Below are 15,958 nucleotides of genomic sequence, written 5' to 3' on the forward strand. Positions count from 1 at the left end.
ACTATCAACCATAATCCCTGAAGGTAAACACATTGACTGAGTCTACTAAATCAGCAAGGCCACTTTCGTCTAGTTAATACTAATATCTGCTACTGGACTGTGCTCTGTGTAGCTAACCTTCTTGGGCTTTTTTTTTTAAGGTTATCCGAGTCTCCAAAAGCTGTTTTGCATGATGGAAGTGATGTTCCACTCACATAAGTTACATCAAGCATGTGCCACAGGATTACTATCCTAAAGGTCAGATTTTTTTTTTTTTAATATACCAGGGTTTGTTTGTTTGTTTTAACCAAATAGTCAAAATTACATTAGAGAGGGGGTCTTTATTTCTTCAGCCCTACCCCAATGCAAATCAAGAAACATGCTAGAGCCCAGACCTACCTTTGTGACAGACAGTTCCTTGGATTTAGACTCAAACAGGTGCTCCAGTTTGGAAGTGTCCACCTTAATGGGTTCCAGTTTCGACCATAGGAATTCTCTGCAGCGGCGGTTGTTCTTACATGGCCAATCAAAAGGCCTGACTTCATTCCAGAACAGACGGATGGTCTTCTTTTTCTTGGTGAATGCGGGCTGACCCCTGGGTACCTGGGACCACCCTAAGCCCTGAGGAGAGCTAAACACTGGAGGAGGAGGAGCCAATAAATTACCAGGGACTGGAGGGGGTGGGACGCTGTCCAACAGGGGCGGTGGGGGCGGGGGTGGCAGACCCAGAAAGGTGGGCGGGGGTGGAGGTGGTGGTCCTGGGGCTTCCCTGTGACCCAGGTCCACGTCCAGGACATCAATGTCGTCGTCCTCTCCCAGATCGGTGAAATCCATGTCTTGGATTTTGAGCTCCCGAGGATTGGCCATGAGCTGGTCCCAGATGTAATCGGACTCTGTTTTCAGCTGTGCAGGCGCTGTCTCGGGGACCTTGTCATTGGACCCATCCTCAGAGATGGGGCCTCGCCCCAGGTCCCCGCTGTTGAATTTCTCAGCAAATGCTTTCACGCTTCCCCGGTTGTCCAAACAGTCGACGTCCACTCTCCTGACGCTCTCGTCCTGGGCCTGAGAGTTGGCCTGCAGGGTGCATATCCTGGAGGCGAGGCTGGCCACCGCCTCCGCCTCCGGCTCCTTGCTCCTGGTCTCTCTCTCGTCCTTCTCCTCGTCATCCGTGGACTTTCTGTTATGGGCATACAGCATGTCCAGCATGAACCGTTTGTTGGTGAGGATATCGCCACACTGTCCATTTACACCTCCATCCTGAATGCCTGTGGACCACACACCTGAAGGCACACAGAAGAAAATGACAATGAGAAGGTGGCAAGGGGGCTTCACGTCCATGAGAAAACCAATGAGGGGACACAGGGACAGGACACATGGAGTGACTTCAGAAAAAGACACTGAAATAAAGCAATTAAAGAAGAAAGGGCTGAGACTGACCACTTGCTCCAGGACCAGGACCCCTTCCATGTATCATAGTGCTCCTGGCTCCCACCTGGGTTCACGGGAGAAATTTTCCTCACCTTCTCTGCCGTCCTATGGCAGCTGGTCAGGACCCACCAGGTCACAGGCAAGGGGCCTCTTTTGTAACTATATAAAAAAGGGAAGAAAGCAGTTCCCTGGCCCAGAGCAGGCACTGGAGGGGCTGTAAGGTTACCTTTGTGTCTCCCCAAACTCCAGCTCTGTATCCACACAAACCATGCCATCGGCTTCACTTGAAGTTCATGATGGCTTACCACCACCAGAACTTTCCACACCCCTCCCCCCTCCCTTCCCATCTTCACCTAATTACCTCACCTAATTTACCAACTTAACAGATTAAGTCAGAAGATCTTCCAGAGCCTCCATTCCATCTCTACCCTCCCACCTGCCAGGAAGAAGCCTCCCTCCTGTGACTAAACACAAACTGTCCTTTAGCGGGGTTCAACTGTTACTTAGGAGCCCATGCCAGTGATTCTGTCCTGCATCTCCCAGGCTTCTCCTACTGGAAGAATATGAATAATTTCTCTTTAAAAATTCTTCGTTGTTTAATGGGCCTTTGCTACTTATATGTGGTTCTGGGAATTGAACCCAGTGCTTCACACATGCTAGGCAAGTGTTGTATCATTGAGCTATAACCCCAGCCTGAGTAATTTAATTTCTTCCATAAAAAAGCCAAGTAGACTTTCTTGACCCCATTTCTGTCTTCAGTCACCCAACTTTTCTCCTTTAAGGTCACACCATTTACAAGAGTATAAGAGTTGTTTTGCTCACCGTCTCCAATTTTTCTTTTATTTTCTCTAGAACTCAAATAGAGCTTTTGTTCCCAATGGTCTTCAAAGCTGCTCCTTTCCAAGTGACCGTGACCTTCACTAGACAAAGCTGATCTCCCCCTTCTTCTCCATCCCCTGCCAGGATGCAACATTCACCTTCCTTCTTTCTGCTGCTCCTTCCCCGACTTCTCCTTGTTTTTCCTTTAAATATCCATTGCTCTCCTCCTTTCATCTACCCCACTCTTACAGTCATCAGTTCATTTAGTCTCAGGGCTTTCACATTCCCGGGTTCTCTGCCCTCACCATAGCATCTTCTGCAGTGGTTTGCTCTCAGCTGGGGTGGCTTCATGCACCTTGCTGCCAATTCCAAAGACACTGAGATTGCCCTCAACTCCTATTTTTTCATCTTCTACATACCAAGGAGCCTCCTGTGCTGACTAAATCCTCATGTTACAGCCAGAATCCAGCCACTTTTCTCATCACACTCTACTGCCAAGACCCTGGGCCCAGCCTGCACAAGTTGTCCCTGTAAAGTTGTCCTACTGTTCAATGCCACAGTAGGTGAGTGGCCGAGTCTCAACAGACAGGCTGATTCTTTCTCCATTTGATGGGAAATGTTGGCCTTTCATTTTCTGGCAATAGGGAAAAGTGTATTTCTTGATAGTTTTTGTACCTGGCTAGTTTTCTTGCCTTTTCATGTCTTTTAAAAATTATTAGATTACTATACAAAATAATAGATTTCTGAGTGACATTTTCATATACACATAAAACATACTTTGATCCTATCATTTATCTACTTTAATCATTTTATGGTGTCCCTTTTTGTCTTTAGTAATTTCCTTTGCTCTACTTTATCTGATATTAACATAATTACTTCTACTTTGATCAATGTTTGCTTGATATCCCTTTTCCCAACTTTTAACATTCAATCTTTTGGTTATGTTTGAAAAAGGTTCCATACAGACAGCATATAACAGCCTGTAATTAAGCTTTTTAAAAAATCCACTGTCAATCTCTTTTAATGTAAAGTAACTATTGAAATGTTAGGGCTTAAGTCTGCCATTTTGGTCCCCCCCCCAATTTCTCCTTTCTTGGCTATTGTGCATTACTTGAATATTTTTATAGTTTTTATGTACATTAAAGCATTTTTCTCAGTGGTTGTTGTATTATAACATACACACTAACCTGCCGTGATCTACAAGTGTCGATGTTTAACCACTTTAAGTGCAATGAAGAAAACTTGACTTCTGTGTAGTTCCTTTTACCATCTATGCTTTCAAAACTATCTGAAATATTTCTTCTATATACAGAGAAATACTATACCAAATGATATTAAAACTTTTGCTTCAACTTTCAAATATTATTTCAGAAACCTCGGAGGAGAAAGTCTATTTTCTTTACCCTATTTCCACCCATTCTGTTCTTCCCTTCCTGAAATTCCAAGCCTTCCATTATCATTTCATTTCTGTTCAGAGAACATCCTTCCACCATTCTTGAAGGTGAAGTCTGCCAGTGATGGATTCTCCTAGTTTGTATTCATCTGAGAAAGCCTTATGTTCCCTTTATTCTTTAAAGTATACTTTTGCTGGATACAGAACTCATGGTTGACAGTTGTTTCTGGCACTAATAAAATGCTGTGCCTTTCCCACTGGCTTCTGTGTTAGTAGATGAGCTCTCCCAGAAATCTGTGTTCCCCTATGGGTCACATGTTTCTTTCCAGCCTCCTTTAAAACTTTGTTTTAGCTCTTTAGTTTTCAGAAGTTTATTATTTGTCTTGGTGTGGATGTCTTTGGACCAAATTCGAGTTGTCTCAGCTTCATAAACCTGGATGTTTATGCCTTTTGACAGACTTGGGACATTTTTGGACAGTATTTCTTCAAACATGTTTTTAGCCCTGTGCTCTTTCTCAGACTCCAGTGACAAGAATGTCAGACCTATTAGTTCCACTCATCTCTGAGTAACTGTGGTGTCTCTATCCATTTTTTGCTATTTCTTTTGTTAAGATTGGTTTATTTCTACTGACCTTGTTTTTGAGTTGACTGTTTCCTTTGTTGTCTCTAATCTACTATTAATTAAATCCACCCCACTTAGTTATTTTGGTTATTAACCCTTTTAGTTCTGTAATTTACCCCTGGTTCTTTTTCATACATATTCTACTTCATTTTCTTCCTGTACATCCTGAGTTATTGAAGATTTATTATGGTGGCTGCTTCAACATTCTTGTCTCATAATTCCAATGTGAAACTCATCTGTGTTGGCATCTGTTGGCTCGCTTTTTCAAGTTGTACTTGCTCTGGTTCTTGATAGGATGGATAGTTTTCAATCATATCCTAGCAAATTTGTGTCTTATTTGCATCCTGTTGAATCTTCTCTCTTAGCAGGCAGTCACCCTTTCCTGGTATAGCATTCAGATCTTGGTGGAAATAGGTGTTTAGCTTCCTGCATGTGATGCTGTCATCACCCTGGCAAGGGTGCTGACTCACACTGTCTCAGCACAGATGAGTATGACAAAATTTCAGTTCCTCCCACCTCCTTGGTCCCAGAGCCATCTTCCCAGGGAAAGCAGACCACTGATTTATATTGCATCATCGTCTCTAGGTAGAGGTGGAGGCTACGTTCCCTATCAGTCCTCTTTGACTCTGGGTTGGGGAGATCACTGCAGACTAGTGCTTCCTCCAAATGCAGTATTTCCCGCTGTATATGAGGATGAAGGCTCAGCTCTCTGCGGGGCTCCACTGACATCAAGAACAAGGGGACCAGATGCCTTTTCATTCATTTACCCACTGATGACTTTGAGACACTACTGTGCTCTAGGCACAGAGTGAGGACTTGAGGGCTCACAGTGAACCTGATAGACATCTCATCCTCACAAAGCTGACATTTAAGTGTAAACAACAGACAATTACACAAGTCATTTTAACTAAGGGCAACAAATGCTAATGCCAAAACTTCTCATACTTGGGCCATAGAGCAGAACATGTGAAAGAAAAATAGCACCACCTGACTGGAATAAGATGAGTCTCTTTCAGGCTGACCACTCATTTGTCAATAGACACAATGATTAGAAATGATATTGGTAATAATTTCAATTACCTCTAAAGTTTATAATTTAACTGAGAACATTTTGAAAGCAAAAGCTACTATGACAGAACTGCCCTGACTCTGTGGCTATAGGTGCCTAGGAACCGTGGGAGTTTTTAAAAACCAATAAGCTAGTGCAAATAAACATGATCAAATCTCTTCACAGCACTGGAGAGAAATCACTGTGAAATCCTGATTCCTGAGTCTACACAACTTGGACACCATCCACTTTTAGTAGAAAGTCAATGGTTCTTCACTGGTAGCAATCTCCATTTCTGGAGAGTTGTCCTTATTTGGTAAAAATACTGCACAACCTGATCCAAGAAAGTTCTGTTCCCCATCTTATTTTTACTAATCCAACTTGTTGATGTTTTTTGGGCATGCTAAACCCAGATATGATGAATAATACTTAAAGCTACTCATAATACATCAAATATGATTTAAGGCCAAAGTGATCAAGAAGATTTACCATACACCCTGTGCTATGAGCTACGATCAAAATTTCAATGGACATCAATAGTACAAGGAGAATTTGTGATACAACAATCTGACTTTGAAGGACATTAAGTAAATATCAATTTGGCACATATATCTTCAACTAAACAAGATTTTTGAGGGCAATTTCTAGGATATGAATTAATAAATTTTCTCAGTTTTTAATTATAATATCATGATTAGAAAAAAGAACAAGTAGCACATCCCAACTGGAAAATATTTTAAAAGGAACTATTTTAGACTATACTACTGATTGACAGGTATTTTAGAAGACTAATTTTATTTACTCATTCCTTTTTCTTTCATTCTTCTATGCTTCAGAGCCAAATATATTTTCAGTCTGGGAACTAACAAGTACAAGCAGTAGCTGATTAGTCCCTGTACAGCTTTGGGACTTGAGGGCGTGTCCCTTGAGTGTAGCTTTACAGAGGGAAGCCTGTAAGATTAGGCTTCACTATTGAGGGGTTGGTGAGGAAGGCAGCACACCCTGACAGCACACATATCAAGAAATCAACCTGGTGGTGTCACAGATGTCGTGAATGGTTACCACATCTACAATCTTCTGAAATGCCTTGTTAATTTCTATAAAAAATTAACAACATCTATAACCTTCTGGGGTATCTCCTTAATCTCAGGTGAGGTCCTTAGGGGCCAAATCTATAATCTAGCATTCCGTTTGATCCTTAACTACAAAGTCCCCATAGTCAGGTGAACTGAATTAATAACAGGGGTAATACTTAAAATTTCATAAAGAAATGCATGTACATCTATGAAAAACAGGAGTCCTGAGTACAATGGAGAAAACCACCTAAATTTGGTATATTCCAGATTAGCATATCAAATTGACCTCAATACACTGTGAACCACAAAGTTTCAGAAACACTCATTTAATAAATCTATTTCCTCCTGAAAGTCCAGGCTTCCCATACTTCACTTTCAGAAAACTTTTAAGGGAGTAGATAACAATATGACATGTCTCTAAACTGAAATCAGAACCCCCAAAAGGCACCCATACTATTATCAACAACTCAGCAAATAGTGAAATGTGTTTCTCCTCCAAGGCTCATTCTTCAGGAAAAGCACTCATTGCCTGGGCCCTTTTTGTTCCCTGTGGAAGTGAGAAATGCAACAGCAGGGCAGAGGATTTGGGGGAGAAGCATGCTGTTAGTGTGACCGTACTCCTCCTGTCCAGATGCTAGGTGATACAGCTCGGGGAGTGAGCTGTCCCAGCAGTTCGCCTTGGAGGCCAGCCTATGGACAGGCTCTGTAGCAAACCAGGTCCTCTATCTCGGGTTCCCTGCAGAAAGGGGTTTCATTTACCAGTTGCCCTGTCCCTGGAGAGCTTGTCCTCCTTCTCTTCCCTTTCCAAGGTGCTGCTGGAGGATGAGATGCTGGAGGCGGAGCAGTTGTCCCTCTCGTTCACCTCCTCGTTCTGCCTCTCTTTTTCACTGAGGGAGGCTCGCTCTTCGGGCTCTTGCTCCAGGGCCCGCTCCCCTTCACTCTCCGCTTCCCCTTGGGAAGAGGCTATGTCCTGGCTGGCTTCATTGGCAACTTGCCTTGCCTCTGCCTCCAATTCAGGCTCAGGATCCCCAGCACTCACTGGTGAAGATAAGAGTGGAGAGTACATTGACAACAGGGATTTCTTGGCAGAGGGGAGGGTCACCTAAGATGGGAGAACGGATGTGAGGTCGATTCCTCTGTGCTGCTCTGTGATGAACACAAGTCTCAAGATGGCTCCCAAGATTCCTGTTCCCCGGTGATCCAGTCAGATACTAAGGGGGGAGGGGGTACCGCATGCAAGGATCGTGGATTGTGAGATAAAAGTCCCAAATCGGTTGACTTTAAAATATGGAGATTAATTAGGCCCAAGTCCATCAGGTGTACCTTTTAAAATCAAGAGTTTTCCAATTAGCAACAGAAAAGAAAGCCAGAGAGGTGAAAAGCAGGAGGATCTTCTTTCACATACTGCTGGCTTTCAAGAAGGAGGGACATGTGACAGGAATGAAGGTGGCCTTTAGAAGAGAATAAAAACAAGGAACAGGGACCCCAGTTCAACAAGTGCAAGGAACTGGGTGGGTTCTGCCTATGTGCTGAATGGGCCTGAAGGTGGACCCTTCCCAGTGCTTCCTAATCAGAGCCCAGCTGGCCACCAGCTTAATTTTCACCTCATGACAGGCAAGGCCAAGAATTCAGTTGAGCCAAGCTGGACTTCTGACCCAGGGAACCTGGGAGACAATAATCGAATGCTGTTTTCAATCACTGTGTGCGCAGTATTTTGCTACACAGCAATAGAAAACACATGCTCTTTTAACTTCTTCTGGTGAAAAATGACAAAATCCACAGGGAATCGATCTGACAAGCAGCAGCATCCTGATGTTTTCTGAAACATTGGCTAAACCAATGAGGCATATCACCCATTGATTGGATGATGTTTGTTCATAATGTAAAGTTAGTCCACGATTTTGAAAAACATTTAAAAGAATCACTCATGGGCATTAAAGACTATTTGTAAACCCATCAAGACTGGTGATTGAATGCTCACACCAAGATGAAATGCTCACATTCTCGCTTGTGCACTAGGGAGCAGGGAAATGGCAGTCAGGCTTATGCATGTTTTTGCTGAGCAAAGCCATCAGCTGTGAACTGTGAATGGGCAGCAAAATGACTGATAGTACAAAAACCTCTGAGCCAATTGCCACATGCACAACCCAGAGGAGGATGGGTCCTTCCTGAGGATATGACCCTGGGGCTGGGCAAGGCCACATTGCTGGAATCCTGGCAGCGCATCCAAAGGCAGTGCTCAGGTCCTAGGCACACACTACTAGTCATGATAAAGAAATCTAGGCAGGATGTGCAGATAGCGGGAACTACATCTGCCTGGATCCCAGAGGAATAGGCAGATCAGGCAGCTCTCTATGGAGAAATTTTGCAGGCTCAAGTGACAACTGGTGATGGGGCTTGCAGAACATTCTCAGCCCTTCAGATAGCCAGGCTCTGGCACTACCATGGGGAAGAAAAATCCAGGCCTTATTGGGCAGGGGCACCCAGCTCCTCAGTAAGAACTCATTCTGCCAGGACTTACCTGGGACAATACCCCTGACCTCTTCCTCTGAGAACAAGGGAGCTAAGTTGGGCACGGAGGGAAGCAGTATGAAATGCCAGTTGTCTGCTGTGTTCCTGGGCGATTTCCAAACACAGGGAAGCAAACCTCCTCCACAGGAATCTCCTCAATGCCCTTTAGGTAGGATATGGGGGTGGAAGAATGGGCCCTCCCCATCTGCCTGTTTGGGGTTTAATTATGCCTTGTGCATGTTCAGCTGAGGACTGCAGCCCAGCCCAGGAATCCGCTTCCCTCTAGGAGCCTGGTGGGAGGAAACGGGGGCAACAAAGGCCCTCTGCCACCTGGGGGCTGTCCCTAGAGGGAAGGTTTTAGGAATAGTCGGTGTTAGAGCAGTTCCTAGACAAAATGCCCAGGCTGGCAGTACCAGGAAGCAGCCAAAGGGCAGAACACCGTGAGCCTGTGTGCTAGAGAATGGGCACATTGTACAGTTTTGCAAGAAGGGGACAACAGAATGGTGAAGAATGAATATGACTTTCAGAAAAATCCCCTTTGGTGTGGAAAGACTTTTATGGTAATTTCTTTTTATTTGACAATATAGTATTTAGCCAAGAGATACAAAACCCTATTAGTTTTACAAGCATGGCAAAGGCAGAGCTTCAGCAATGGCAGCGTCATCATTTGGTTGACAGAAAGCATGTGCGTTTGTGCACACTTAACTTTAGAATAGCCACATCAAAACAATAACGCACTTCCAGCAGCCTAGCATGTGGCATGCATTTGAGTTTTCAATGGCGAGCATCTGGGGAACACTGGTTGGGGGCCTCTTGGTGTCTCTGTCACCGGCAGGGACAGCCAGGTCTACTCACCGTCCCCAGGAGGTTGGGCAGGAGTAGAGAAGATCCATGATTGATGGCTGTTTGACTTCAGCACACGTAAACCCACTGTCTTATTCCACTTGACACACGAGACTCATGCAGCAACGTGGCCCCTGAATGGCTAGGGGCTGAATGGACTGGTGTGGTAATGGACATACAAGCAGTGGCAAAGCCACACCCTCATGGTAAGAAACAGACCCATTTCATTCCAAGCCTAACTGCATGGACTCAGACCTTCATATCAGCGATTCCAATCACCCAAGTGACTTTTTTTTTTTTAATAACAAGGGAGTTAATAATTTCTGAAGCTGCCTCTTGCCCAGAACACATGACTGTGTCCAAAAAGTCTGACTGCAAATCTGTGGCATGTGAGGCTGTCCTGATGATGAACAAATTAAATGATCACACACAAGTCAACTAAAATAAGCAAAGATTTAAGAGAAAAGATGATAATCAAGAGCAAACAGACAAGCCATGCACCACGGTTGCACCCATGTCCTCAACCCCACACACCTCTGCCTTCAAAGAAGTTCACTATGTAACTAGGGACACAGGAACCTATCTGCAGTGGTCACAGTGTGTACTAGATACAGTGACAAGGAGGCCTGGAGGAAGCAGCCAGGTTCCATGCTATAGCCCTTTCCTAGCTGTTTTAATCAAACACAGGTACAACAAGGGCAAAATGTCCCCAGGAGCCATTACCTCATCTTCTCATGTTGGAAGGTCCCCAGATGTTCACAAAGACAGTACTGGCTCACAAATTTCTTGTCAGTTCTGGTCAATAGGAAGCACCAGGATGACCTCTAAGACCCTATGCCAATTCCAGAATGTTCTTCCTCCTCATTCCTGTTCTTTCATCAAAACTTCAACACCCCCATTCACATATGCACAACCATTCCTTTTGAGTCACTGTCCCTAAGCCAGGCCTGCTGCTCCATGGACAGATACAGAGAAAGTTGTCATCTACGAATAGAGTCCTCAGGAAGCAGGAGGAACTATGTAAATCTGTGGTCTATAGGGAACTAAGATCTTTTAAAGCACAGGGTTTACATTCCTAACTGCTACTAATCCCAATAGTTAGTGAGCCTTTCTCTGATCCAGCAATGGTGTTTGTGGAGACACACATTGATGCAGATAGACCCAGCTCTGTCAGCACAAAGATTGTAGAAGGACAGAGAGAAAAGATCTTGCCATGTACAATGGCACATTGCCTGTAATCTCAGTGGCTTGGAAGGCTGAGGTAATAGGATCTCAAGTTCAAAGCCAGCCTCAGCAGCTTAGTGATATCCTATCTTGAAAAAGTAAAAGGGGTAGGCATGTAGCTCAGTAGTTAAGCACCTCTGGGTTCAATCCCTAGTGTGTACGTATGTGTACACACACACACACACACACACACACACACAGATCCTAAATGTCCTGCTACCAATGAGCATGGGAAAATTCTAGCCTCTCAGCTCCCATCAGACAATAAAAAACACTTATCAATGTTATATATGTTCTAAGATGAAAAGCATGGCTCCCTGAAATTATGGTAAGGGTCTCTTGCAAGGTCTGGAGGGGAGCTGTATCTCTGTGCCGAAAGGACACTTAAGCAGAGTCTCCAAATATGAGAGGGAGTTAAAGGGGGAAAGCATTCTGGGCAGAGGGAAGAGCCACACGCAGCCCTGGAGCACACAGCATTCAGAAGTAGTAAAAGATGTCCTATACGGTTGGAGCTCAGAGAGCAAGAGGAGGCGGACAGCAATTGGCCCGACAATGGGCCTAACGCGCCCGAGAGAAGGATCTAGGACTTTACCCTAAGGGCAGTGACGGCTGCTTCAGGTAGCCGTCACATTTCATTTGTCTAGAGGCCTCCCAACCTATGCCTGTGTCTCGGGGAAAGCATGCTTCCTCCTGGGAATAGTTCAGGTGTTCCTATGAGCTATGGGGGAGCTCTGGTCAAGGCTGCACAAACAGTTGAGGGAACACACCCTGTGGTGAAGAGCCCGAGGTGAGAAGCCAGAAGACAACAAAGGAGGACCCAGCACCCTGCAGGTAAGGCAGGCACAGGTAAGGAACACTGGTTTATGAACTGGGGGAGGAGCCGTGTTGTGTTCACACTTGAGGGAAGCAGCGGGCTGGCCAGGGCTGGTTTCCTCTGGGGAATGACTACAGGGCATTTCACCTGAACTGTCTGAAGTCCCCGTGGCCCCTGGGGGGGGGCGCTCTGCAATGGCCCCCAGAAAGCTGCGGCTGAAAAGCAGAACAGAGCATCTTGCCAAGGAGGCTAGACAGAAGGGGCAGGGTGCCTCCTCCTTAGTAAGGACCCCACGGCACTCTCTTCGAGGCAGGCTCAGGAATGACTGTGATTAAGCAAACGCTTCAGGGCAAGAGCAGCCAGGGCTTCACACAGGGGTCCGTAACCTCAGATGGAAGGACACAGAGATCTGCCTGCATCTCTGGAGCTGTGCCAGGAAGGAGGACGGCAAGGAGGACGGCAAGGAGGACTTGGGCTGGTGCCCAGGCAGCCCTTCTCCTGGCAGGGGGTGAGAGTTTGGAAGTGAAAGGAGGACATGGCAAGGATGGCCTGGCAACGTTCACAGAGTCCAAAACTGGGATCTGTCTCCCTGGACCGCAGCCTGAGAGCAGCCTGACGGAGCTCAGCATCGCCAGAATGCACTTAGCAAAGAGCAGAAGAATGCACTTGGCCAGAACTGCGCTGATCTGATTCAGAGGGCTTTAAACTAGATTTTAAGGTTGGGGTGAGAGGAATATGAGGAGGAGGAAAAAAAAAAAGCTAATTAAAAGAATATGGGAATGGATCATTTATAAGAACTATGAAGAAGAGGTTCACTGTATCACAAAGGGATCCACAGAGAATTGCGCTGTCACCGTCCTGGGGGGGAAGGACCTAGAGTTAGCACAGCCACTGCAAGGAATTCTTTATCCCAGGAAATGGACATTACTGGAGTAAAAGCGGCTGGAGAGGATGGGATTCCACCGACACAAGGAGCCAGGGCAAGACAGAGCATCTTGGCGTTTTTCCTGGGGATAAAAAAGCCTGCCCAGTAGGGTGGAGAATCGGGTGGTGCACCCTCATGCAGATCACAGAACTGGGGAGAAGTGACAAAGGACCTTAAGATGTCCGCGGGGGCAGATATTTGTTCCTTCCTACCATCACTCTGGGTCCCTCCAAATGCCCAACACTACCTCCTCATCTAGTTCCCAAACCTCATTACTTACAAGAGGCTTCTACTTTACAAGAGGCCCGCCAGTTCATTGCAGGTCAGACCCTGGTTTTAAGTGAGGAAAACATCAAAGTTAATATCTATCGAGTGCCTTCTTCACTGGGGGACTCTGCTAGGAACCATACTACATCATCCTATTCAGTTCCCACTCTCACACCATGAAGTAAAAGTTAGTGTCTCTTTGGGAGAAATGCGAAAGCACATTCAGAGAGATTAAGCAGCTTGCCCAGGACCACACAGCTGGTTGGATACCCTCAGATTGCTCCTGCAGACTGCTCTCTGTCCTGCTCTGTGCCCTGGGAGCTCTCCTCTTTGGGAACACTGCCCACTTTTGCTCCTCTCACTTTCAGACAGGTGACCCTTGGGAAGGACCAGCAAAAAAGTTGGGGCAAAGAGGCTCGAGTCATAAATCCATGGTCCCTTCACAGGGGTAACAAGTGTGGCAGAGGTTTTCAAACCACTAATTCCACCCCATGGTCTCTGTCCCCTGGCTATAACTTACAAAATCCCAGTCATGTACCAAATTCCTTCATATCTAAAGGTGGGAAAATGTTTCCATCTGCTTTCTCTGGGTGCCTGACCACCTTTTGACAGCCCCCTTGATCTCCCAGAACCTCTGCCAGTTCTACATAGAATGCCTTCAGCCACCTCTGAGTATATGCCACCTGTTTTCAGCAGAGCCTCACAAGCAGAGCCCATGACACACATCCAGGACTGGAACCCAGGTTGAAAAGCCCTGCCTATTTAAAAAAAAAAAAAAAGTACAGTGGGCACGAACATTCCAACTCTGCTCTCATCAATGTCCCCAACAGCTGAGTCCAGAGTATCCGTTTGGAATCTGTCATGCAACTTTTCTTTGAAAAGATGAATTGCTGGTTGAAAGAGTGAAACTTAATAAATCTTTGGGTGGCTTCAATCAGTTTCAGTCTGTGGTAGTATCTAGATGACTCTGCCAGGACTTGGCTTTCTGGCAGGTCTTATGAAACCAAAGGCTGGGCCCGCCAGTTCTATAATAGTTGCCCAAACTATGTAGATTCCAGAGACCTCCCCGGTTCAGAGCTAATAGCTAACACCATCAACTTTAAACTCATGGTTTAATCATATAAATCTGAAAAAGGTCCCAAGAGAAAAAACTCACAACTTTGAAAATTCTTTAGACTTTGTCTTTGGTACGGGGCCAGGTCTTGCTAAGCTGTTCACTAAGACTCATCTAAAGTGGGCTTTCTCAGCCTCAGTCCCATGGCACTTGGGATGAATAATTCCTTGTTGTGGGAATGATAGCATCCCTGGCTTCTACTTACAAGAGGCTTTTAGCATCTACCACCCATTTCTCTCCCTCTATTATGATGACCAAAGATGTTCTGGAGAGCAAAATCACCCTGTTTAAGAATTTCTACTCACAGGAATAGCTTTATTCGGATGCATACTAACTTGGCTACTCAAACTTTATAAAAGAACCATATGATCACCTGCAAAATACTGATTTAGTGGTTCATTTGTTCTCAAAACTAAGTCCAGCTTTTTTCTCAAATTTTTGAGCTAGACTATCTAAACAGGTTCATGTGTAAGCCAATTTTTAAGCTTCCTTTAAAGGTGTTAGTTTATAGGTCCCATAGCCCTCTCCGATCAAGGTTTTCATTCAGCTTTAGTGGCACTCTATAAGAAAATCTGTGTTTGCCCTCGCAGGCCATGTTACCCCAAGGTCAAATACTTAAATTGTAAAATCACATTTGATGCAGCACATAATTTATGCTACAAGACACACAAGGCAATCAAGAATGGCTCCTGTCAAAAAAAAAAACTGATCTACATCCCTCATGTCATGTTACTCAGGGACTTGGACTTGAGTTGCATACTGGAAAGGATTACAAGGGCTATTTAACTTACAAATTCTATTACCCCCTCTTGCCCCTCAGATTATGTTTCTGATTGAATTCGCTTGGTCAAACATGTATATGATGTAATTCTAGCATAGCTTCCCATATACAATAAAAAAGCAGCGGCCAGTTCCAGGTCCAAGTATTATGCTCTTAATATACAGAGTGAATATTGTATTTCTCAGTATGAATGGAAACTGAAAAAGCAGTTTAAGGATTATTGGATTATCTATTGCTACATATTTCATTATCTTGCAATCAAACCAAAATACCAACCCTAGGTCATGAAGACATCCTCTGAGCTTGTTTGGTTCTCCTAAGTCAGGCAGACAGGTCTTATTTTGGATCAAATGTATCAAACAGGATCCATTCCAGTCTTACCTTTGTTCTTGTATGCCCAGTAAGACTGGTAGAGCACCTGGGTTAACCAGACACCCATTTTCTCACAAGGACAAAGAGGAGCCTGTCCCCAAGAATGAAGACACTGATTCCAAACTGGCAGTGCTTTCCAATATCCCTCTAACTCTCCTCAAGTCTCAGAAACATCAGTTCATTAAAAGGGCACTCTAACATTAAAATGGACAGTCCTGAAATAAAAGCGCCTTATAAATAAATGGTTAGCTTTTTGGGGGGTGGGGAGCCAGTACAAGGCATTGAACCTAGAGGCACTCGGCCACTGAGCCACATCCCCAGCCCTATTTTGTATTTTATTTAGAGACAGGGTCTGAGTTGCTTAGGGCCTCATCATTGCCGAGGCTGGCTTTGAAATCGAGATCCTCTCGTCTCAGCACCTGCGCTTCTGGGATTACAGGCGTGCACTACCCATGCCTACATGAGCTTGAGTTTTTTGGTTAATTCAGTTATTCAAGCTTAACAGATGTGGTTACTCTTAAATAGGTGCTCTGATGCACCTATTTAAGGCAAAATTCATTAATTCAGTAAATATTTGAGACCTATCATATGCCAGGCATGGGACTAGATCACAAACTCAGAGAAAAACTTATTTTCTCCAGAGTATTTTCTAGCTAAACTTCCCTATTAAATCACAGTGAAGAGATATTATAAGGTTCAAACCAATAGCTTAATAGCTCTTCCTGCTGGGTGGGTGTGTGTG

General features: G+C 44.8%; 1 protein-coding gene across 9 annotated transcripts in view; it reads right to left on the minus strand.

Moving 5' to 3' along the window:
- Positions 1-15,958, minus strand: part of Fhod3 (formin homology 2 domain containing 3) — a 434,672-nt gene that overhangs the window by 53,340 nt on the left and 365,374 nt on the right. For 8 of the 9 annotated variants that reach the window (XM_026400010.2, XM_026400011.2, XM_026400009.2 and 5 more), the window contains 2 exons: positions 7,125-7,403; positions 379-1,259 (listed from right to left, as the gene is read on the minus strand). In XM_026400010.2, the coding sequence (XP_026255795.2) occupies positions 379-1,259; positions 7,125-7,403 (1,160 nt within the window). The remainder of the gene's footprint in view (positions 1-378; positions 1,260-7,124; positions 7,404-15,958) is intronic. The other variant, XM_026400015.2, reaches the window with a different exon arrangement.

The sequence above is a fragment of the Urocitellus parryii genome, chromosome 13 (genome assembly GCF_045843805.1).
Source record: "Urocitellus parryii isolate mUroPar1 chromosome 13, mUroPar1.hap1, whole genome shotgun sequence".
Lineage (NCBI taxonomy): Eukaryota > Metazoa > Chordata > Mammalia > Rodentia > Sciuridae > Urocitellus > Urocitellus parryii.